Source organism: Pygoscelis adeliae, unplaced genomic scaffold (assembly GCF_000699105.1).
Source record: "Pygoscelis adeliae isolate BGI_AS28 unplaced genomic scaffold, ASM69910v1 Scaffold143, whole genome shotgun sequence".
NCBI lineage: Eukaryota > Metazoa > Chordata > Aves > Sphenisciformes > Spheniscidae > Pygoscelis > Pygoscelis adeliae.
Genome location: NW_008824405.1, coordinates 27,097 through 52,430, shown reverse-complemented (window position 1 = coordinate 52,430; position 25,334 = coordinate 27,097). Strand labels below are relative to the sequence as shown.

The window sequence follows — 25,334 nt, the reverse complement described above, 5'->3', positions numbered from 1 at the left end:
GGAGTTAAATGCTTTACACTTGCTATAACTCCGAAGTGATTAGCGATTCATTCAGGCTCAGTTAAGAGGCAGAAGTGAGCTGCATGCATTTATTCTGTTAATTTTCAAACTGATTTCAAATACCAACACAATGTAAGATGCATTACACACTGAGATGTGCCAATGAGTCGTTCCAGAGAACAGGTGCTTTTACAATTTCTTGATATAAAGGTGTTAGGTAGCTGCTGAAATACCAGAAACAACATCTGGTCAACAAAGAAGTATTTGCATTTCCAAGAGAGTGAAACAATGTTTATTTAAATAGAGAAGAATGGTCTCCTTTATAAAGAGGAATTTGAATAAGTTTCTTGGAGGGACAGTAAATCTGCAGGGATCCTCCAGAAAACTTCAAAAGGGAAATTGGTTCCAAGAATGCTTCACCAAAAGGAGAAAGGAGGTGTTTCCTGAAAACTAGTATTCCTTTACAGATGCAGCTCGTTTTAAGGTTTGCATAAAGACTGTGCTACATGGTCAAATGGATATCTGACAAGTCAGCTGTATATGAGAGGAGGGACAGACATGCATTCTGACTTAGCCCTGGTTATACGTAGTTTTTCCTTTAGTTCTTCATACGTGTTTTATAAATATTCGTAACCGCTGTTAGAAATAAACACGTCTATTTCTGTTCTCTGGAAGCTCAGTGTGATTTTAAGGAAAACCAACTGGATGTTCTTCACCAAAAGGTGAGGCAGGGACATGTACTGAAGAACTTGAAAACGCAGCCGCAGGGTGACAGATCGTGCCCACATTTTCAGCTGCATGGGCCAAATAGGGAGCTGGCAACGTCCGTGACAAAGAGGGCTGAAACACTTAATAGACTGGTAGGAATCCAGAAGGCTGTCTATTGTACAGCGTGATATGGAGGTGCTCATTTCAACTGCAAAATCTCCCAGGGAGCTTGTCAGACAGAGATTGTTTCATAGGTTTTCATAGCAAGGTGCAAAAGCAATTTCTTAGTTATGTACATACTGGACCTGAGTCTTTGAATTATTTGAAAAAGAAGTAGATTATAGAAATCATAAATTGTAGTTGTCACTATTGGTAACATTATTATTGTTTCCCAAGTGTAACAATATAGGTTTAACTGCACTATATCTGGGCCAATTTTGCCCCGCATATGTGAATAGTCTAGAACGAACAAAAGTAATTTCTAATAAATTACATCTCTCCCCCAAAAATTCTAGCCTCTTTTAACATTTCTGGAGCTGTGCTACAGGACTCATCATTTGAAAATCATTTGGGCACTTTGTTTTCTCAGGGGAAACCCTGAGAAAGGTCCAGCATTAGTGGAATAACGTGGAGCTAAGGAGACGGCGTGTCTGGGATTATTACTGGTTTCATAGCGATTAAAAACTCAGAAGAATGTGAAATATTTCTTAGAAGCAAGAAAGTCGCAGACTTGCTTCGTTTTAATCTTTTTTTTTTAAATCTCTCTCTATCATTTCAGGAGGAACCACCCCTGCCCAATGGGAAGACATCACCGGAACAACACCGCTGACATTTGTTAATGAATGTGTTTCCTTCACAACAAATGTGTCTGCCAGGTACCTCTACAACAAAACATGAGTTTTACAGTGTTACTTTCAAGTGCTTGTCAATTTTTCAACAAATATTTCCTTTAAACTCTTTTAGTGTATATAGTGGAAGGAACATAGATATTTTGTCTATGCTGTGAACCAATTGGCCAGGTATTTTGGAGGCCCTGAGCCTCCTAGCCCAGACAGATGACGTACGAGAGCTGTAAGCACTACACTCCTTACTAGCTGTGGAAAGAAATGGATGATCTTGTCATTTTTATCTCGGACGTTAGTCCTTTGCAGTCAGCACCTGCTACGATCCCAGAAATGAATTAATGACATACTCATTTTTCTGAAATAGTAATCTGAGGGACAGTTCAATTTTCAGGGAGTTAGAAAAAAATCTGGTTTCATTTTCAATACCCCTTCTCTCCCAGATGCAGAATTATGCAAGTTTCCATGGAAACCCCTTATTTGGGTAGCTCATTATACATCTTAGAAAAGATGTTACTTCCAGAATATCCAACAAATGAGAAATCAAGCAGAAAGGCCTGTAGGTGTACCAAACTGTGATCTAGAAGAATCTCTTCCAATCATCTGTTCTTGTGATGAGACTGAACTGCTGTCTTTCTGAAAACAGAATTTCATATTTAATATGATGTATTTATGTATGTATTTTAGTTTGTATACTCACCATGATTTATATCACCGAAATGCTCAAAAATCTCCTTCTCTGTAACAGGAGATGCAGTCCATGACCTGGAAAGTATTTAATTTAGGGTGTGTAGTCTAGCAAACAGTTACAAAAATCTTGGATAAGTTGCCCATGAAAATCAATGAATTTCCTTCAGTGCAAACATTCAGTATCCAGAGCAGTTATTACTATTTAGATTAGGTTTGCTATTTAATGAAGTCATTTATTCAATGATAAATGAGTTCAACTTTTGCAGTCCAGTCTACAGTATAACTTTAACATTAGGTGAAATAAAGTATTATTTTTCCATACTTTCTCAGTTCAGAAATGGCTTTCTTCCCATCAAGTTGGATGCTTTGCCTATGTACATTTCTTTTCCGTTCAGCTGAACATTTTTCTTTAACGGCAGTGACCACAAGAGGGAGATCTTAAAGTGTGTTTTAGCTCTCATCTGCTACCTGCAAGTGTTCTGTTTAAAGGGATAAATTAAAGATTAATTTAAGAACTAGATGTGGAGACCAGATGCAAAGTTTGAGAGTTCAAAGTCGCTAAAATTGTCAAGTCCCCAGCAGGGCTACACATGAAATACAGCCAGAACGAGGGTGACAGTTTATGGAACTACAGTCCGTATTAGTAGTGGATGTTTCCTAATCCTGATGATGACATTAAAATTTATTTCTATTGCTAATGTTCTGTGTTATAGGCAGGATCCCATGTAGAGATTTTAATGGGTTCTACCTCTTCTTTTTAATCTAAATGAATGTTCAACAGACTGCTTTAACCCAAACATAATTTTAAATGCTGTTAAAGTTAGAAAATGAGATTTTTCATGTATTTACAGTCAGAGAATTAATTACCTTCTTTACTGAAGGACAAGCTAACTTGAATTTCTTCACTTGTGCCCTGGTCTAAAGTGCATCTGCTGAGAATTAGCTGATGCCTGACTGTTTGCTAGTGATAGTGACAGTTAAATCATTAATGGTGGAGAGCAATTTTCCCATTCGTAAGACTAATTCTGTCCAAAATGAGCTTGGGAAAGAGATACATACATTCGCACGTCTAAAATACATGCGAATTAAACTGCAGACTTTGAGGCATAGCTGTTTTCCATTTCCTGAGCTGCAGCTTTTTTAAAAATCTAGTGTCTGTTTGGGCTTCTTAGCCCCTGGTGTATGACAGCAAATCATTTGAGCATATGGTGATTTCTCAGAGGATATAGCCTTTCCAGTTTGAGTCCGGCATAGCATAACTCTCCCACACATGAAAAGGAAGGTATCAGCATTCAGAGCCTTTATGTACCAAACATGCTTTCTCTCTTGCAAATGTCATCAAGCCTGTTTTTTAACCAGTGTGTTTGTTAAATGTTCTAAAGATAAGCATAGCATGAAATTCGCTATTATTCAACTGCAGATGAGTAAGACCAGAGAAATCACACTTGAAAGGTATGCTTTGTGGGCTATAATACCATGTAATCTACAGTAAGTAATAAGTCCCCTGTAGATTATATCAGCTTTTGAGGTGTCTTTGGCCTCTCATGACTTCCGTCTCCGTCCTATGGGTGTCAAACTCGAGCATGCTTTCCACCCACCTAGTGAATTTTATTTAAAAGAAATGTCATTAGCTCCACAGAGAAGCTAAATGAAGTGGTATCTGAGAAGGAAGGCAATACGTGTTACTCCTTGTAAAATGCTTGGTGCGTTTCTGCTGTTGCATTTTGGGAGTAGAAGTAAAATTATTTTAAGTGAAAGCTGTTATCTTTGCGAAATAACAATTCAATTGCCTTGACAAAGGTATAAGGAAATTCTGTAAATTTTTATTACTGGGCAATGTTGTCCCGGCCTGAATGGCCCAAAGAAAGGGCAAAGAACCTGTGGTTTTCAGTAAAGAGGAGGGTCATTTTTGACACAAGAGGACCTGTTCTGGCAGCTGAAGTTCTAGACCTGAGTTGCAATATCCGTGGTATGTCTTAAGTAACCGTGTACGTTTGATGAGTTTTGAGGTGGTTTGTTTCAATTCACGTGCCCTAGCAGTACTTCATAAGAGGCAGACGTTCATTTGTAATAATTATGTTAGTGAAATCAGACAACTTCCAACCTTACCCTGTAATCTTAAAGATTTCTCTGTCGTGGTGGTACCTGAATGAGATAGCAGTGGCAGCTCCTGGCTTCGCACCCTGCAGAGGAAGTAATTTATTCCAGTAGTATTTGCCTGTTGCTTTGAATATGTTTATGTTTGATTGCGGTACGTGTGTCACAGACTGGGAACCAGTGCTGTAGAAGATTCAGTGTATACATTAGAAAGATGCTGTCAGTAAAACGGCATGTTAGAAACCACGATGAAAAGTCAGTCAGTGGTGATCACAGCCTCTGCGAGGCAAGGGTAGTAGGAATCAGATGCGGACACATCTACTTGCAGGGCCTTCAAAATACAGTATGGCTCAGATACCGAAATATCTATATCACTGGTCTTCAATATGCATAACAAAAACCACAAAATCAAAGTTAGAAGTCCCTCACTAAATTCGCATAAGAATAATTTCTGATTTTGTGTGCCATGTTACGCAGTGGACAGAATCACTTACATTCACCTAAAGACCCTCAGTTTTTGATATTGTATGTAAGGAATGTACTGCTGACCTTTAAGCTAGATGGTAGAAGAAAAACGAGCATTTTGGGCAAGGCAGCTTTATATTTCACCTGTTAGAGACGGAGGTCCAAGAACAGACTGAAGGATTAGCAACACATGCCAAAAGCCCTTTCAGTCCCCTGTTCTCATCAGTAAAAGTCAGGAAACTTTCACAGCATCTCTGTCACGTCAGAAGTTTGTACACAGTTAGTTCACTGACACCCGCGTGTGGCATACTGATGTGTCCAGCACTTAACAAACAGGAAATTGTACAACGCCTGGGAAGATTTCAGGGGGCTAAAGAGAAAAGGATGAAATTGCCCACTCTGTAGTTTAACAATTTAGTCATAACCTGGAAGAGAAATGACAGGCTCGGCATATGACTAGGTACAAGCAATTTTAGTAGGATTTTTATGGGACATTACTCTCTTCCGCATCATCAGATGTTTAGCAGCAACCAGCTGTCAAAAAGAACCTGTATTTCTCTAGATTAAATGGATCATATCTCTATTCTCTAGATCAAATGCACATATTGCAGAGTCACAGATAGGGGTAAATCTGAACTGTACACTTCCAGTACACTTACGTTCTGCACAGAAATCAAATAATGACACGTGATAAACAAGAACAAATTCAGAGACCTTTTGGGCAGCTCTAGAAGAATAGTGATAAGATCAATCACTATTTCAAACATCATCAGAAACTGTTGAACGCGATGGAGAACAGAGACCACTGAGTTTATTGGCAAAGAGATATTTCTTGGTGAAAGGCAGGAAACATTTGATCACGTATTCTCACTATAAGGAATCAATTCAGATGAAAACAAAGTTTAGGCCATAGCCAACTTTTGAATAGAAGAAAAAGCATTTATTGGATACTGTGATGAATTTCCAGAATTTCTTGATTTTGGTAAGCCATCAATAATTGTTTAAATATTATAAACATACTTATAAATGTAATGTATATATTTCATAAACACAAAAATATGAAAAGGTTCATATATTTAAATCTTCAGAGAAGATGTATGAGATGGTCTGCCACAGGACAAGTGAACTTCTTAAAGCCTTTAAAAGCCAGTCATGTACCTGGAAGCAAATAAGCTTCCAGCTGAGTGAGATCTTCTCAGAAAGGCAAACCATGGCCTGGAATTTGTGCAGCAGGAGACTCTATGCGTCTGGCATTTAGGAGAGTAAGTTCTGGTCCAAATGCTTTCCCTGTTGATTTTGCTTCGTGCTCCCTAATGCATAGGGGGTACCACGATCATTCTTAGGCTATTCTTCCCAAATGGTAACTATTTTTTTTTTACTTTATTCTGACTTGTCATGTACAATTGGTGTGGTTACCAGCTAATGCTGCCAAAATGGGAAAATACATCATTTTCTTGCGTCAATCTTTCTGTGCTGATGACACAACTCTTCCTTTTCTTTTACAGATTTTGGTTGATAGACTGTCGACAGACACAAGAATCTGTTACTTTTGCTTCCCAAGTGTACAGAGAGATTATCTGTGTCCCCTACATGGCCAAATTTGTGGTGTTTGCCAAATCACATGATCCCATTGAAGCACGGTTAAGATGTTTTTGCATGACAGATGACAAGGTGGATAAAACTCTGGAACAACAAGAAAATTTTGCTGAAGTTGCCAGAAGCAGGGATGTAGAGGTACTGCACAAGAATCTTAAACAGTTTTCTCCATTTTCTAATGTCTGTTTTTAAGCTGTCTGTTTTTCTGCCTTCTGTCTGCCACAAGTACTGAAAAATAATAGTGCCAACAAATACTGACATGATGCAGTATCATGCGTCATGATAAGATGGAAACTTTGACTTTTGTCAGATGTCAGGGAAAAGCAGCTGCCAGATGCAAGTGATGAAATCCTATTCCCTATTGGCAATTGCCGATCTCTTAGTCCACAGGGCTGGTGGCAAGGTGAGCTGTATTCAGCTGACTGCATTTGGGTCTTCCTGGGTCAATCTACCAAGGTGGAAGGTAATTGTGTGTTTCACCCGCAAGGAAATCCAATCAGCTGGTTATCAGAAGTTAGAAAGGAATTCCCTGTCTGACTTTGGTAATACCGGTTTTTGCTTTCTCCGTAGCATTATCGGCATTCAAATGGGACATCCAGTGTGTTCTCAGGGCAGTCCTCGGCAATTAAAGAAATAGGTAGCAGGAACCTTAAGCTGGGTTCAAGGAGATCGTAAATACGGAAGTGGGCTGGCTGAGTCTGAGCTCTCTGTTATGGGACTAAGGCTTAGAAAACCCATAGGACAAAACTGAATTGAAAGAATTTGGTTTCCCAAGATGCTTTTTTATGGTGGACCTGTTAAACAGCTGTACTTAGAAACTGGACTGATTTTATGCTAGGAAATCAGGTAATAAAATGATGTTGGGGGTTACCATTTAGTCCCTCAGTTTCAGGTTCTTTGTCCTCTTTTTCTCTGGTGTCAGGGTCAGCATTTCTTTAATTCAGATTCAGAACTAGAGCAGCTACTGCCAACTACGTATTATGAAATCTATTTGAGATGGCTAGTTATGCAAGCAGGAGACATTGCCCATGGCTTTTATTAAACAAAATGCAATAGTATGTAATAATTTTGCGTAGCTTGGCTGGGGTTTCAGGTGCACAGCAAGGCTAAAGACTTAAGTCACTCAACAGCGAGCTGAGAGGTAGAGGATAGGTGTTGTGAATGGACTTTTTCCTCAGTTAGCCTAAAACTAAGTACTATGGATGCAGGCTTAGCCCTAAGTTCAATCCAAGTACCCCATAGCCATTTCTGTGGTGGTCCACAGCGATTACTTAGTTTTAACTAGCTCTGTAGCAAACTGCCAGGAGACACCTTGAATTTTTTAGTTACTGACTTCCTCTTAGAGGAATGTCTGGGTAAAGATGAGTTTTGAGGGTGGTGTTCTCTACTGAACTGTTACGTTCCTGAGCCTGATACTAAGTGGGTGTTGCGAGAAAAGGGGAGATAGTCAAAGCCAAAAAGGACAGGTAAATCTCAACTTCCAGTAACTCTGTGAATGAATATCACCAACCAAAAAGGCAGTCAACAGCAGTCACGTCTTGTCAGCTTCTTTGCACACCAAGAAATTAAACTAGCAGGTTTGGTTAATATTCTGCTTTACAAAAAAAAAAATTAAATCTGTTGCTGAGCAGGCAAAAGCTTTTCTATGTGGAATCCAGCAAACTGCCTGCTAAATGCAGTTTTTTCTGGCTCTGTCAGCTTCCTCAGAAGGGATGACAACTTGAAAGTTCTTTAACTACATGCACGGCATATTCTTCTGCTTAGTATGGTCTCTTTTCCACGAGAATCCCACCTTTAAGAAATTTGTCCTCGCTGTTTCTGAAGCTCTGGCAGGCATTTCTTGTGCAGAGCAGCTAGATAAAGTACAGGCTTATAAAACTGAATGACAGGGCTGAATTTCTGGGAAGTAAGGATGAGACGTTAATGTATTGGCAGTTTGAAGGGAACATCTCCAAAACTGGTAAGCTGAGATTTAAACGTGTGGAGGGGCCATAACAATAGCAATCCAAAGACGTAGGCAGTATCATTATATAGGCATTTCAGAGAGGCATTTACTTGAGGCCTGACTTTCAAAAGCTTTTACAAATCCAGCTGAAATAAATAGAATCTACTGATATACACTGTCTTTGCCTGCTGCAACAGACTATGTGTTAACTAACACATAGTTAATCTAATTTAGAAAGTTTTTGCGTTGGCAAAAAGGTCCTCTGCAACTTCATGATATTCCCAGACTGGCTTATTTTCCTACCAGTCAAAACAAGGACTTTTGATTTGATTGCTGAAGAAAATATTTCTTTGACTGTTACGGTGAGGCCAGGTTAGCAACGTATGCTAAAATTAGAGCCAATAAAAAATCCAAATTAAAATATAGATTGAGAATTTGCCCAGATTCATGACACTGAATACTCATTTTGTCATTTATAGTGTCACGCTATTGTTATTGAAATAACAATGTATCCCATTTGGAATTTAATAATCTGAAATGTTTCCACAGATTTTAGTTAACTGTACATAACAAATCTTGTAAATGCTGACAAGTCCTAGCAATTTAAGAAATTGATCGAAAGTACTGTAGAATTATGCTTAAGAAGACACCCTAACCACCTCACTGTGATTAATTGCTGCTTTGCTTCTTTTTCATTTCCAATAGGTATTAGAAGGAAAACCCATCTATGTTGACTGCTTTGGCAATTTGGTGCCACTAACAAAGAGTGGGCAACATCATATATTCAGTTTTTTTGCCTTCAAAGAAAATAGACTTCCTCTGTTTGTTAAGGTAATGTTGTGATATGAGCTATGGATTGTATTTTTATTTTTTGCCTACTTCTGAGTATACAATAAACTTAGCAGACTGAACAGTTCCAAATTATTTTATGATAATGGATTAAATGTTGACTTGGGTAGTCAAAACAACCAGCAGTGGCTACCTAAAATTTAGTAAATTTTTTCTCTAAATATAATTATCTGTGCCTGTGTTCTGCTATGTGTCCACAGCATTCTTTCAGACACCAAAATGGTACTTCTAGGAATCCTGTTCTCTACCTAATAATCTAAAGAGCTGATCAAGTTTGATCTTGTTTGGTTTTCTGTATCATGGTTCAATATATTGCAGGTAAAAATGCGGGAACTGCAAAAAAGTGTCAGAAAACATTGTAGAATTGGCAGAAATCTTATCAAAATATGATCATTGTACCCTACACTTGTAAATATGCATATGGCTGTAAATACAGATATAACTGTTCTTCAACCAATCATCCTCCCTTCAGTAGCAATGCAAAACTTCCTTGAGCGTACAGTAAGAAAAGCATGGCTCCTTTTTGGATATTTCAAGTTATGATTTTACCATATTTTTGAGAACAAAGGAAAAAGGAAGTAGTTAATTTTGATAAATTCCCAACTGTAACCTAATTTTATCCCTGTAGTGTATTTTACTGTGCTATTCTATTTTAAAAACTTCTACATGAGTAGGAGTGTAAAACAAAAGCCAAAACAAAAAGACTCCGTTCATCCAAAATTAACTAATACTTTAGCTACAGAGCCAGTGACGTAAACGCCATGGGCCATGGGGCTCATCTGTGCCGTTCACGAGATCCGCAGGGAGCAGTAAGTCATGTAGAAAAGTGCTCTCACTGTGGTCTGTGCTAGCAGCAGAGAGGGCTGCTGGCACCGAGCCACCACCACCTTCTCTTCTGGAGAGGGAGATTCAGAGGGCGCTGCAAACCTCTTCCCACAAACTTTTCCTTCTACTGGGACATCCCGACTACAACGGAGTACGCTATTACCATTACATGCAACAGTTTTAGAGAAATGCTTTATGAATGGAAACATCCAAAAAGTGGAGAAAATCAAGCCACTCCCTCATTGTGTTAAATTCGCTGTATGCTGCTAGACAACTTTTAAACTCTCTCCCGCCTTTCCAGCAATATTTTGTAAGCTTGTTTTAATTTAAAACTTTATGCCACCACCTACCTTTGGCTTGGCATATTTTTCTCCATGATGGATTTTTCGAAATACGTTCAAAAACGTGTGTGTCTTCGCATCTAGTCTTTTCAATCTGATAAAGTTAATACACATGTCTCTAATTGTGTCATTTTATCAGTTCAGAAAACTAAGAATGAGGTAATGCCTTCCGTTGTATTTCGTTTGTGATATCGTACGTAATCCTCCTGACATTATGTACAAAAGCTAAAACTACATCACCAGTATCTTAAGTTCTAAGTGCTTACACTTAGAACAGTTGTTTCTACTAACAACCGTGAAAGAGATTTTTCTAAGTTTCACTGCAAAATCTTAAAGTATGGTATGATGTGGTATCTTTTGTAGATAATAATGGTCACACCTATAAATATATTCCAGCAAATTTCTTAATTCTAAGACTAGGATTTATCAATACATTTGAGAAAACATTTTGCAAGAGAAGAAATTTTAAGTGTAATCTTCCGCTGTTTTCAGGCACTCAGCCAAAAGAGTAGACAAACGAACAAACACAATATTTAATACTAAAATGATGAGCAAAGAGTTATCGCTAACATCAGTGTAAATACATATTCTTGCCATATGGGGGAAAACGACTTAGTTCCTTTTGTCACCTAGTACAAAATGAGTCTCTGTAATGACCATAAAGTTTGGGGACCGTTTCAGTGAAAAATAGGTATTGTAAGTTATCACTTACAAGCCCAATCATACTGGAATGTCTCTGCTCTTTTAAGACTGTGATTACAGCGTTAGGACTGCCTTCTGTAAACAAGTTTCTAATGTGTAAGCTTGTGTCTTTTGCTTTGACACACAAATACACCCATACGTACATTTACAAACAAGTAGGAAAAAAGAAAGACAACACCTTATTTTTGCCTACGTGGACTTTTTCTCCCACATCTAGCCTCTTTCTGCTACATGGTTTTGAGTGGCACAAGTAGATCATACAGCAAAACAGCAAAATAACAGATTAAATGTCTGTATGTTTGCTCTACCAGGTGCGAGATACCACCCAAGAACCCTGTGGACGATTATCATTCATGAAGGAGCCAAAATCTACAAGAGGCCTCGTTCATCAAGCCATATGTAATTTAAACATCACTTTACCCATTTACACAAAGGTACTGTGAAATTACACCGATCTACAGTCATCAGCATTATAATATAAACAGGAAATGAGTAGGAGGGCAAAATATTGTTCAAGCTTTGTAGTCAGGTCTTTTGAAGAAGAATAAATACCACCCAAGGGCTTTCAGTTTCTTGGGTTTGTTACTCTTAATGCCAGTGTTCAAAGATGTTATCGAATATTTTCTGAGGACTCAGAAGAGATGGCAGAAGGGAGGTGAAAATCCAGTTCGCGCTACATAGCTCCCCTGGTTTTGTTTGGTGTTGCACAAGACCTGTGCTAATCTTATTTCATACAAAAGTTTTACCCAGATTCTGTTCAGGGGTGAGACAGTTCTGGGACTCAGTGAGTACCTCTAGGTTATTTTTTTTTTTGTTTTACCAAAGACTTCCCACACTGTCTAACCGTGTCTTGTGACACCTCTCTGGAAATGAAGTTACCGTTCATACCTGTTTCACAAAGTGTAAGGAAAATGTCTGTAGATCATATGATGTTCTTAAGGTAAGAATTACAGAAGGACTGAAAATTATTTGTCATTTTTTTTCATTTGCCAATTTGAAAGTTAATGGGCTTTGCAGTAGCATTTTTAGCTAACTGCCTTGTTTATTTGTGGTGATAGTGATAAAAATGTAGCAGACGAGCTCTAGAGTTTGGAAAGTTTATAGCAGCGTCAAAAATATTTTCTTAGACTAGATGTTAATATTACATTGACTTTTGACACTGACTTTTCTTCCTACATCTGATCAAATCTTTCAAGAATCTATGAGTACGTCACATCGTGTAAATGGTCTTTCTTCAGATTATTGTTATAACAGTTATTAATGTGCCTGGGGAAGAAAATGGTCCGATATCAAGGGCAGAAAAAGGAGAGGAAAACTCTAGTATGAGTTAGTATTTATAAATAACAAGATTGAGACCAGTTGAATTCTCATAAATCATGGGAGCGCCCTTGATTTCTGTTTAAGTGAGATCAGATATTAAGAAGCATTTGTTTTCTTAGAAAGGGTCAGTTTATTGCTATTCTGTGATAACTCGGATGTTTTACTGTCCCTGTCAGAGCTGCATGCCTTTTAGGAATGTATTAGGCTGCTTGCCCAAAATCTTGCCTGTTGGTGTTCATTTTTTCTCAGTATTTTTAGCATACAATATAATCTTCTTTATAGTATTTTTGTATAATTTAAAAATACCACATGTCAACATATTTTAATTTTAAATATGTAATGTTCTTAACTATTTTAAGTATTTACTCATGCTAATTTATGGGTGCAAAAGCATGTATATATTTTAAGTTTTGGTACAAATAAGGATCACTAGAAGTCTAACACCCAGAAGCAACTTCTCTGTTCGTAATTTGCTTGATTCTATAGCTTTTCATGTTTTAAACTGACAGTTTAGATTTTTGATGCTTTTTCACATGAGAAATCAATTGCAGAAACTTACTGCCTTTTCTTCTTTTCTGTTAAACGTTGTCAGAAGTTATTTTTTCCTACTGTTTTCTTCTAAAAAATGTGCATTTTGCCTGCTCTGTTTTTCCCTTCTCTTTTTGCATGGCATTTTGGAACGGAAAGGAATCAGAATCAGATCAAGAACAAGAAGAAGAGGTAATGTTGCTATAACAGCACGTTATTTCTTATGCATACTACTAACAGATATACTAACTACTACAACTAACAGATATAGCTTGGAAGATTAAATCTGTAGTGAAACAGCCATATCAATCATTAGCTCAGTGCTACAAAGACAGTGAAGAGGACTGCACTTACAAGGATCTTGCACAGGCTCACTTTTGGAATTTACTGAGTTTAACTTCCTCTATGTTAAAACTAAAGTTTTACTGATTCAGATGCACTGATTTTGGAGGTGTATAATAGTTCATTTTGCTCTCATTCCGTAATAATTTAAGAATTATTTTGCTCAAGAATAAGCCATACAAGTGTATTGCTTTAAGCTTTATTCTCTGCAGCACAAAAAGGGATTGTTTTTTCTGATTCTGAGAACCATCCCGCATCCTAAAAATAACGTAGCGTTGCTACTAGACTTGTCTAAAGGATTCAGAACCAGTGGATCACTGGCATAGTATACTTTTTACTAGTACCCCTAAGCACGGTCTTAATATGCTTCCTGTAGTTAGTGGTGGTGGGCTGGGGGAAACGGAGGCAGAGGAACAGACCTAAATACAACGGTTACCTCCATCAGCGAGTTCCCCGCTGCTGGGGGGAGTCTGCGACCAGATTGCAATTGAACGCACTACCTGTATACCTGAAAGGGCTGCAGTTCCCAAATCTTGTCCGTTTATAACGTCCAATAGACTGGATCTTACAGATTTCTGAGTTGGATTACTGAACTCCAGTACAGAATCAGTGTTAACCCAGAAGTTACAAGTAAGTTTACCCCAAGTAAAAGGTGTGGAGTTTTCATCTTTAGCGTAAACTGAACTGCATCTTGATGGAGAAGTGTGGCCAACTCCCCGCTACGTTCTCAGCCCCGTTCTGGCGGTTATAGATGTTTCTTAAGGTCTGACCCCAACATGAATGAGTAACATTAGAAAAGCATCCCCACATTTTGATAATGTCCAGCTGTTGGAAACAAGTAAGAGTGCCAGCACTGTGAGAACAGCCTGCTCCCCAAAGACGATGGACATCTTTTCCATGAACTGCAAAACGGAGTTCAGAAGTTTTGTTGCACGGATTGCAGTTTCCTACTGCCATTACAGAAATATTTACCACTCCTAGTTCAGTGCTGAAATATAGGCGCTGGCAAGTGAAAACATGGCCAAAGTTTTTAAGCTAATTCCCATTATATGCATTCAGAAGGTAACGTTTCTTGTCAGGTGATCATTCAGTTTTGTACCAAAAGCACGAAACTAATTCTTTTAGCCTCTGTAATGCTGTTTATGCATTCCCAGTGAAGTCCCCAAAAGTTGTTTTTAACAAATCCATGCTTTGTAAAAGCAGTGTAAAGGCTATTGGAAAATTATTTTTCCACACGTTGATGACTACTTCTATTTTTATACGAGAAACTAAAGCACAAAAAGACAAGCTCATTGATGGCTAAAATAATATTGATTATTATGCTGTCATAATTCCAGGCTGATTTGGAGGAACTTAAAGTAAGGGGAATTAAAGTGTCCTAGGGATCTTAGGTTACCATGTAGGGCGATCTGTGCATCAGAGGAATTCATACTATTATGGATCTATAAAACACACTGCTAAGTGTTAAGTTTAATAATGTGAGCCTAAATGATTGCAAGGCACGTATGAACATGTAAGTGTTGCCAGTGATTTACTTGTATTCATTTTCAGTTTGTGAAAAAGCAAGACTCAGTAACGTCTTAACCTGAGACAATATATTGCATTTATCTTTATAAAGAATACTTTTAAACAAGTAAAACCTTTTCAACACTCACTAAAGAACTATCTTGGGGGCTTTAACATACACAGTATATTGTATCAACAGTACTGCATAGCGGATTTTCATTCCTCACAGTCATCCTACCACCACAAGTTTGTATAGGAAATCAGATGTTTAGTGCTACTTCTAACTTTGCATACTTTTATATATCCAAATTTACACAACAGAAGTCTGTTTTTGCTCGTGTGGACAAATGATTGTGCTAGTAGAACTGGAAAAACATCAAACTACAAGGCAACTTCAAAAATTTGCTTCTTGAATTTTCATAGTCTGACATTGCAGGTTTTTTATTGTTTTTTGGCAAGGGCTGTTTTCTCTTTTGAGTAACAGTAAAATTATATGGCTTTTTCAATCTCTACCCAAATACACTCTGAAAAATCCAAAAGATGGCCTCTGAGGGCCATCACTGCTTCCATTTAGAGGTATCAATAGCTATTAGCGGCATCAGGTCCTCGTTCTTGCCTTAGGCAGCAGCAAGTCTGCAGCCATTTCTGCACCTGCTTTTCACCATCACAAAGGACAGAGGCAAAAATGCAAACCGTGATCTCAGAATGAAGATGTACAATGAAACTACGTGTGAAGCATACTAGTTGCCTTGCAGATGGGACACAGGCCTTCAGGTGACCATATTGGACTTTTTTGCTTTAGGCAGGAAGAAATAAATGAAGAACAATGCAACAACATACCCAGTAATATAAAGGTCTGGGTCCTCTATACTGCTGGTCGCATTTAAAGAAAATACATTGCAACATTTTGCATCTACTATTGACCATAACTATAGCAAAGTAACCATTTTTCTGTTATTAGAAACACTAAATAAATTAAGCCATGCTTTTACCGTTATTTTAAACACATTCTTGGTTCCATTTAAGTCAGTGAATCTGTGTGTCTCCATACATCTAGCGGATTTGACTCAACCTGTACTACTTCACTAGTGACTTTCTGTGTATTGATTATATTCTAACTTTTAAATTTCCCCCTTTTTTCTCTTCCAGGTTGATATGACTTCAGAAAAAAGTAAGATTTTCTTTTTTTCTTTTTTTTTCCAAATGTTATAACGCAGTTTGTATGGAAGATGGTTAAGAATAAAGATAAGCATGAAAGAGAGCTAAGCTTTAACTGCTATTGCTAATAACATCGATACTTTAAAAATGTAATAGAAAACAATTTAATACCAAAGCAGCTATCCAATTAAGTACATTTTAATGTATAAATTAACAAGTAATACAGTTTAAAACAGTTCATCTAAGCATTTACTTTCCTTTGACATCCCTAGTGATCCCGCTATTGCTATTTTGCTTGTATGAATGCTCATCCCTCCATTTTTTTGTTTTGTCCATTTGTTAACACACATTGTTGCCTCATGTTTGAGATAAATGACAGTATCACTTTTAATGAAAACGTAATTAATACTCCAGTATATTTCGTTAAACTCATGAAATACATCCATGCAAAAAGGTGATACTGTCCAAAGTAATCAGGCTGTTTAACCCTTCTCCCCCCCCACGCCCCTTTACTGTGGTGAAATATGACTGGAAATATGACTGTTACGCTTGGTACGGCATATATACCCTTTGTATACCCAGAATCAGGCCATTATTATTAGAAACTGAGGGTGAGTGGTTCACAATGCCAAAGATCTCCTTTAATGAAGATGCAAATCAAACAAATATACATTCAGTCTGAAAAGTATCTCTAATAAGAACTGCTTTCAAATGCAGTGATTTCTTAAATCTGTTTAGGAAAAGAATGACTTCTGTCTTGTTTACAGTTTAAAATGCAATGTCTTGCCTTCTTATCTGCATTGCATTTTGAGGGTTATTTATTCTTGATGTACTAGGTACATGTTTTAATTGGAAAGACAACAGCACCATGATCCTGAAGATCAAACGGATGATCATTCCCCTATAACCTCCTGTGTCTAAAGCAGAAATGCTTCATCTGGAGAATACATCAGGGTGACAAAATAGCTAATAACACGGTGACAAAATAGCTAAACTAACAGTGGGAAATAGTATTCACCATGTACCATAGTATAACAACATGATTAGCATCAGCTTTTTGCTCTAATTCATTATTATTTACACCAGGACGACCAATTTCATCAAGGTGGAAAAGACACACCATACTATAGCCAGCAGAGTGGAATTTCAGTTGACTCACCTTGCCCATGGGAAATGGGAGGTGAATTCAACAGAACAGTAAAACATACAGGTGAAAAAGGGCTTGAATGCTCCCCTTGCCACATAATTATTTACTCAGTGCAGTACACCCACCCTAAGGAAGGTGGCGGGATGCAGGTTTGGTGAGGTTGCTCAGTTGCGGCCATCACAGACTCATCTAAATTCAACATAGCATAGAGCTAGAATTTTTGGTGACTGTCATACTGGATGGACGAAAATACCAGTCAGATAGCAATTTAGTTTTGCTACTTCTTCCTTTGGCTTAATGGAGAATTAGTTTGAGGATCAGGTAGAACAGCTGCAAGCAGGAGAGTGAGAGAGAAATACTGTTCCCAGGAATCATTAGAAGTATAATTAACAAACACGAAAAAGACCAACAAGTGCCTGCTTGAAGACCACTGAGATGGCTCGCATCATGATACCCAAATTGCTGGAAAATATACTTACAACCAAGCAACTTCTTTTCAGGCAGTTAGCCCAGTTCCCTTATACTTCTGCTTAATGGTCTTCTTTAGTTTAAATAACTTTTAATTGCAATGAGGTAATACGGAAGTGCATAATTTTTTGGCCCAGTAGTTGTACTGTTCAGTAAGGACTAGGACTCACATGTGCATGTCCTTGGTTTGGGAATAATTATTTACATAAAGGGAAATGGATCTATGAGACGACGCAGAAGATCTCACCCGTGTCAAAATACTGCCAAATTCACCTTCATGAATAGACCTTAAAGGTCTTAGCCAGAACCAGGGTTAGAACTGGTGTTTCTGAAAAGTGTTAGAGACTTTACTATTTGGCCATAGCATCAGTTCCTTCCTGCTCTGCTGAAGAGTAAAGTAAACAGCTCTCATGAGAAGAATCCAAAAGAATGAGGGCAAGCCAAGAACATGACCCAGAAGAGCTTAGCGACCAGAGGTATTTAGTTTCAAGATCCACTCTGCTGAATCCGAAACAATTTCCCATTGAGAAAAGAAACAAGTGATAAAATCAAACAACAAAACCTCCAGAACACTATAATAAACGGAGAGATTTTATCAGCGTCTTCTGTTTCAGCTGTTCTACTTAATCTAAATAATTATTCTTAGAAACAAAACATTTACACTTTGGTTTTCAAAGTTACGTTGAGAGACAGAGCAGCCACCGAGACAGTTGTGCTACACTCACCTTCCTTGGCAGAATGAACAGCTTTGTGATACAAGCTAGAAACGCTTCAGTGCTGGTGTGAGGGAGGCCAGCCATGTCATTGCCAAAAGCTTGTAACACGGCAGGAAAGAGTACTGATCTGGGACGTTCATGACCTCACTGCCTATCCTAAAAGGTCCTTGTCCTGCACTCTGCCAGCTGCATTTACTGACAGCTGTTGACCATTCCTGACAGTTTAGGAGTTCTCTTATTTTTCTCAAGTAGTAATTCTACCACAGCTTCCTCGCTCTGCTAACTAGCTAGGCCACAGAGAACCCCAGCACGCATTCTTGCTACCAGCCACGCACCGTTCGGATAGTACTTGCGTTTTTCTTCCCACTGGAGCTTCTTTGCTTCAGGCTAATTGATTTGACTCTGGCCAGTGAGGTAGTCATCCATTTCACATTTATGAAAATATGTATTACAAATCTACAGAATTACTAGATTGTATTTCAGTATGCACTGGACAGTTCACGCGAAAAACAGCAGCACCAAAGCACCAAATTTTCAGCACCAAAATCACCCCCAGCAATCTGGTTATAATTAATGTACAGCACAAACATTTAGCATTCATTACGCACAAGAGAATGGTGTAGCAAAATGGATTTTTTTTTTACAGAGAATTGCAGATAATTATGTATTGCCTAGGTTCTCCTTATTTGCGTTACTACTTTTAGACTGGGGTGCAGAAATGTGTCAAGTTTTATGTGATGTACTACCTTTAAAAGAAAAATGTACAATTATCATTTCTAAGCATTGCATTCTGTTCATAACTTGCTTCAGTCCTCCAATGTTTCATCCTGTTCAATATACATTTTCTAGTAGTCCTTCATGAAATTAAATATTCCCAGCAGGCAGTTACGGCATAATGGGAATTACCTACATCCAGCTTACTGTATATTGATTGCACAGATTAGGCAAATATTTCACCACAGTATGTTTCACGATATTTTCATGTATCTTTAATTTATATGATTAATTTTTAGAGCTGTTGTTTTTTAACTGAAGCTACATACCCAGCAGCGTTTGCAACACCTTTGCTTTGCATGGAAATAACTTGCCTTACATGAATTGTACGTATGTGTCTAGTGTGACTGTCTCTGATTTTTGGTTGCCATACATTACATTTTTGAAAACTTTGAAATCACTTCTAAGTTGATTCACAGTTTTTTCTTATTATCTCTCCTTTTCTTCTCTGTCTTCTCTTTCCTCAGTCAATTCATTAGTTGTCAATGAGGATGTTCCAAGGAAAGGACCATGCCTCTTAAAACAAAAGAATGTTTGTTTCATTGTTTAGGTGTGAAATCCCCTTAGATGAAATGCCGGTTTGCAGCTGATTCAGATCTCTACATATTTGATCATATCTTAGATTACTGCAGAACTACTTTTAACTTTTTATTTTGGTCATTAAGAAAAAAAAAATGTTAACCCAATGTTACTCTGACAGTTTGCTAACACTGGCTTTCTCTTAGAGGAAATCGACTTTCAATCAGTTCTAATGCTTTCCCCCTTCTTTCTTGTTTATTTTTATTTGAGCATTGATCTGTAACATCTGAACAATCTTGAGATGCCTATCTTTGTGTAACTTCACTGTGTTTCTTCTGATTTTAATTTTAAATTTTGTTGTTGTTGTTTTGGTTTTTTTTTTAGTGGTGTCCTGATTTGGTTTGTTACAGCTTCGACAATGTATGTGTGGTTGTGCCATATTGATAAAGTTAAGCAAGTTATTTCCTGCCATTTTCCTTTTCAGTTGTTCCCCCCACCCCTCCCCCCCGTTAGCTTTGCTTTGCTCTTGTACCCTCAGATCTTGTGGATCCACCATTCCCGGCCCATTTTGTTGACCTTCCTACCACTGCAACCAAAGACTGTCATTTTCAGTCCTGATTACATTTTCCAATCTCTATTTTTGATTTCCATTTTACTTTCAATGTTTTTCATTCGCATCAAAGATGACGAGACAGAATCTACAGAAACATCTATCCTGAAAAGCCATCTGGTTAATGAAGTCCCTGTACTAGCCAGTCCAGACCTGTTGTCTGAAGTTTCTGAGATGAAACAAGATCTGATCAAAATGACTGCCATCTTGACAACTGACCCTTCTGATAAATCAGGCTCCATTAAAGTGAAAGATCTTGGAAAACCCACTGAAGAAGAGCCAGGAGAGCCTTTTGAAATAGTTGAAAGAGTGAAAGAAGACTTAGAAAAAGTAAATGAAATTCTGAGAGGTGGATCCTGTACCAGAGAAGAACATGTCTTGCCGAAGTCCCCTTCCAAACAAGAACTTGTAGAAGAAGAATGGGTCATTGTCAGTGATGAAGAAATTGAAGAGGCCAGAAGAAATGCTCCTTTAGAAGTCACTGAACCTACCTGTGTAGAAGTCAGGGTAGACAAAGGGACAACAAAAATGGAGAAGCCAGACATGACAGGAATGGTAGATTACCTTACAGAGGATTTAAAAACATATGTTTCTCTTCATGAGGTGCAGCCACAAGCCTTACAAGAAGACTTAGTAGAAGAGAGATTTGAAGCTGTAGTAATAAGCAGGGATTCTGAAAAAGAAGGACAAAAATCTCCAACAACTGAAACACTAAGTCCGCAAGAGCAACACAAGCCAGCCTTAGAAATTAAAAAGCCAGTTAGGACAAAATTAAGAGACAAGCAAAAGCAAAAGGAAGGCAAGATGCACAGCAGTGAAGAACAACCAGGACTAAAGAAGCTCACTTCAGATGAGTCACTAGGTGAGGAACCTGGCTTAACGCTGACAGCTGCTCCTGAGGCTAAAGCTGTATCCCCTGTTATAGAGGAAACTCCTATTGGCTCAATAAAAGATAAAGTTAAAGCTCTTCAGAAACGAGTGGAAGATGAACAAAAAATACGGTCAAAACTACCTGTCAGAATTCAAACAAGAGAAGGCACTGCTGAAAAGGCTTCTAAAAGACCAGTACAAGCCAAAAAACCGGTAGCACACAAAGCACAACCGCCTGTTTCACCTTCTTCTAAGACAGAGAGACTTGAAGAGACCATGTCAGTTCGTGAACTGATGAAAGCCTTCCAGTCAGGTCAAGACCCATCCAAGAATATATCTGGACTGTTTGAGCACAAATCTGTCAAACAGAAGCAACCGCTCCCTGAGAAGGAAACAACCCGGAGAAAAACAATTTCTTCACAAAGTGAAACGAGGCGAGTATCAAGCCACAAGACAGACAAACAGAAGGACAAACAAAGCACGATATTAAAAGCGGAGAAAGAGCCGCAATCAAAAAAAGGAAAAATGCAAATTTCTACTGTCGAAATTACCAAGAAAGCTGTGGGCAAAGACCAGGTAAAAGAGCAGAGCAGCAAAAAACCAACTGAACCTCTCCCTCCAGTATTTGATGATGAAAGTACCAAAGATACAGCCATTGTGAAGGGCAGGACTTCTGATGACCAAGGAGATACTGACTTCCAGATCAGCCCGGACAGAAAAACCTCAACAGACTTTTCTGATGTCATTAAAGAAGAACTGGAGGATAATGACAAATATCAACAGTTCCGACACCTTTCAGCGACAGAGGAGGGAGAGCTTAACTTGGAGCAAGTACTGACCAGTCCTTTCAGTGTTGCTTTTCCCACAGAGTATGTGAAAGATGGATTCCTTCCTGCTCTTTCTCTGCAAAGTGCTGCTTTTGATGGGAGCTCAGAAAGCCTTAAACACGAAGGTGTGGCTGATTCTCCAGGTAGCCTACTTGACGGAACCCCTCAGATCAGCTCTGAGGAAAGTTATAAGCATGAGGGCCTGGCAGAGACTCCAGAAACAAGCCCTGAAAGCCTTTCATTCTCACCAAAGAAAACTGATGGGCAAATTGAAGAAGCTAAAGGAGCAGCTAGAGCACACACAACAGCAGAAACATGTTCTCCGAAGGAACTCTCTCCAAAGGAAGATGAAAAAGGTATTACTGAAAGACAGCTAGATGCTGTTACTGAGACTAGTAAGTCTCATTCTGACCATGTATCAGAAGAGCTTGTACCTACAGCCTCTGAAGAAGAGGCTGATAAACTTAAAGAAAGTAGCTCAGCTTCCATTATGAAAGATATTAGCAGGGATAAAGAATCCAGAACCACTGCACATTTAACTAAGTCTTCTGAAACACATGACACTGCTTTAGAGAAAGAAAAAGATATAACCTGTGAACGCCGTGTTGTGGTTAGAAGTCCCCAGAAATTGGAACTTTCACTTGCTAGCCATGATAGTGAAAGCTTTAGCCCAGTTGCAGATGACTCTTTGGCTATAAGTCATAAAGACTCCCTGGAAGCAAGCCCAGTGCTAGAAGATAACTCATCACACAAAACGCCTGATTCTTTGGAGCCCAGTCCTATGAAAGAGTCTCCCTGCCGTGATTCCCTTGAAAGTAGCCCTGTAGAACAAACAGTGAAGGCTGGTATTTTGGGGCAGGGTCCTCTTCAGTCTGTTCTTAGCAAAGGAGAAACCTGCCCAGAGCTGGCATCGGTGCGTTCCAGGATTCTCCGTGACCCTGAGGGAAGTGCTGATGATGACAGTCTAGAGCAAACATCCCTCATGGAGAGTTCAGGGAAAAGTCCTCTTTCACCTGAGACTCCTAGTTCTGAAGAAATTAGCTACGAAATCACACCTAAAACAGCAGACTCGCAGGCACTGTCAAACATACCAAAGTCAGCCGTGATCCCTGAAGTCAGTGAAGAACCAGAGGATGATTCAGAAAGTGAACCAAAGAAGAGATTCACCCCTGAAGAGGAGATGTTTAAAATGGTGACCAAAATCAAAATGTTTGATGAATTAGAACAAGAAGCAAAACAGAAGAGAGATTACAAAAAGGATTGTAAGCAAGATGAATCTTCTGTAGTTGCTGATTCAGAAGCTGCATGTGAAGCTGAAGAACCAGGGTCAACAGCTGTAGAAGAAAAAGATACACCTACAGTTGTGATGTCTGCAGCCGAATCTAGAAAAAGTTCTTCCTCTTCAGAAAGTGAGCCGGAATTGACTCAGCTAAAAAAAGAAGCTGACTCAGGCCTCTTAATGGAGCCTGTGATCCGGGTGCAGCCACCCTCACCATTACCGCCCAGTATTGACTCCAGTTCTAGCCCTGACGAAGCAGGTTTTCAACCCATTGATTCAAAACAATGCTCTGTCAGGGTAGGTGCAGTTAAAGCAGAACAGGATAAGCCAACAGAAGATGACAAAGAGGAACCAGTTGTCCTTGGGGGCAGCTGTAAGACTCCCACAGGAGAATCAGGCACTTGTCATTCCGATGGTTGTGTATCAGCAGAAACTGATGAATCAAAATGTGACAGTACAGATGACAGTGAGACAGTTAGTCCCAATGCCCCAGTCACACAGTCTGGGGGTACTCTGTGTCATTCCACTGGTGGCAGTTCTCAAAAAGAAGTTCATGTTGAGTCTTCACTAACACTGCGGCAATATGATACTACTGAAAAAGATGTCAAAACCACTGCATTGTTAACACACGCAGATCTTATTTCTACAGGAGCTGTGTCTGAGAAAGTAGATGACAGTTCTTGTGGACACAGTACCACTGAGTACTCTGTACCACAAGATGGCAAACTGGCTCAAGATGATACCACTGACCATTCTGCTTTGGGAAGTGATTTGGGAAAAGCAGATACAGATTTTGAAACATCTCAGAGAGATATTCATGCTGAGGAACCCTTAGCAGAGTATTCATCCCTTACCACTGAAACAGTGGAACTTGAAAGTGCTCCTTATATAGTAAGCCCTTATGAAAATGTGTCTTCTGAACATTTCTTTCCTGACTCTGAAAGTAAGGTAGGATCTGGTAGAAGTCTGTTATCTAGGGAAAGCTATCCTACTGAAGAAGGAAAAGATGAGACTGGTGAAGCTTTACTTAGCAGAGACACAGGTAGTGAATATCACTCTTCAGAGAAAGTATATATGGAAATAGAGCCAAAACCAGAGGATGCATTTCAGAAAATGTCACAAGGGTCTTCAGCATCAGATTCCACAAAATTAGCTGAATCCGCTCTTGAGGATGTAAGAGATGAAACGGGGAAATTGATCAGTCAAGTTGTCATCACTAAAACTGATGTGGATTCTGACATGTGGAGTGAAATACGTGAAGATGATGAAGCTTTTGAAGCTCGGGTGAAAGAAGAGGAACAAAAGATATTTGGGTTGATGGTAGACAGGCGATCACAAGGCACAACACCTGATACAACACCAGCCAGAACACCCACCGAAGAAGGGACACCACTCAGTGAACAAAATCCTTTTCTTTTTCAGGAAGGCAAGTTGTTTGAAATGACTAGAAGTGGAGCCATTGACATGACCAAAAGGAACTATCCAGATGAAAGTTTTCACTTCTTCCAAATGGGGCAGCAGCCTCAGGAAGAAGTTTCTTTATCTGAAGAAGTGAAAGAAGTGGCAGAGGTGGAATCTTCTAAGCTGAAGAGCCCACCAGATCCATTTTCACCTTCAGAATCAGAGGACTCGGATACACAAGAAAAAGACACATTGAAATATTCACCCCCAGCATCTGAGTCTAGTGATAAATCAGAAGAAATGACAGGTGAAGGTGTCAGCATAGGCACCACAAAAGCAGATGTTAAATCCAGAATTCCAATTAAAATGGGTATTTCAGCTTCTTCAAAATCACCAAAGAAAGAAACTGCTGCCTCTGAAGCTGAGCCCCTCTCCAGAATGGAGACTGACATGGTTGATAGCAGTCAGGTGCCTTGCCCTATCTCTCCTGAGCAGTCTGTAGTAGAAGATGAATTAGATTTTTCCAAAGTCCCTAGGTTACTTTGTTCTGAACAGGGTGATGAGTCCCCAGACTCTTCACCAGAGGAACAGAGATCTGTGATTGAAATCCCTACTGCTCTAATGGAGAGAGTGCCTTCTTGTGAAAGCAAATCCAAAATTCCTGTAAGAACAGCTGCTGCTGCATCGCAATCCTTGCAACAATCGGAAAATGAGAGCCTTCCCACAGATGGCTTCCTAGACAGCTTGCAGTGTGAAGGAAAAGATGACCAAGCCAAACCAAAGTCTAAAATTCCTGTCAAAGCAGCTTT

General features: G+C 38.9%; 1 protein-coding gene across 1 annotated transcript in view; it reads left to right on the top strand.

Moving 5' to 3' along the window:
• The window catches only part of ANK2 (ankyrin 2, neuronal), a 329,331-nt gene that overhangs the window by 283,261 nt on the left and 20,736 nt on the right, over window positions 1–25,334 (top strand). Inside the window, exons 32-37 of the mRNA XM_009320420.1 lie at window positions 1,487–1,583; window positions 6,308–6,536; window positions 9,049–9,174; window positions 11,372–11,494; window positions 13,068–13,100; window positions 15,906–15,927. Of these exons, the coding sequence (XP_009318695.1) occupies window positions 1,487–1,583; window positions 6,308–6,536; window positions 9,049–9,174; window positions 11,372–11,494; window positions 13,068–13,100; window positions 15,906–15,927 (630 nt within the window). The remainder of the gene's footprint in view (window positions 1–1,486; window positions 1,584–6,307; window positions 6,537–9,048; window positions 9,175–11,371; window positions 11,495–13,067; window positions 13,101–15,905; window positions 15,928–25,334) is intronic.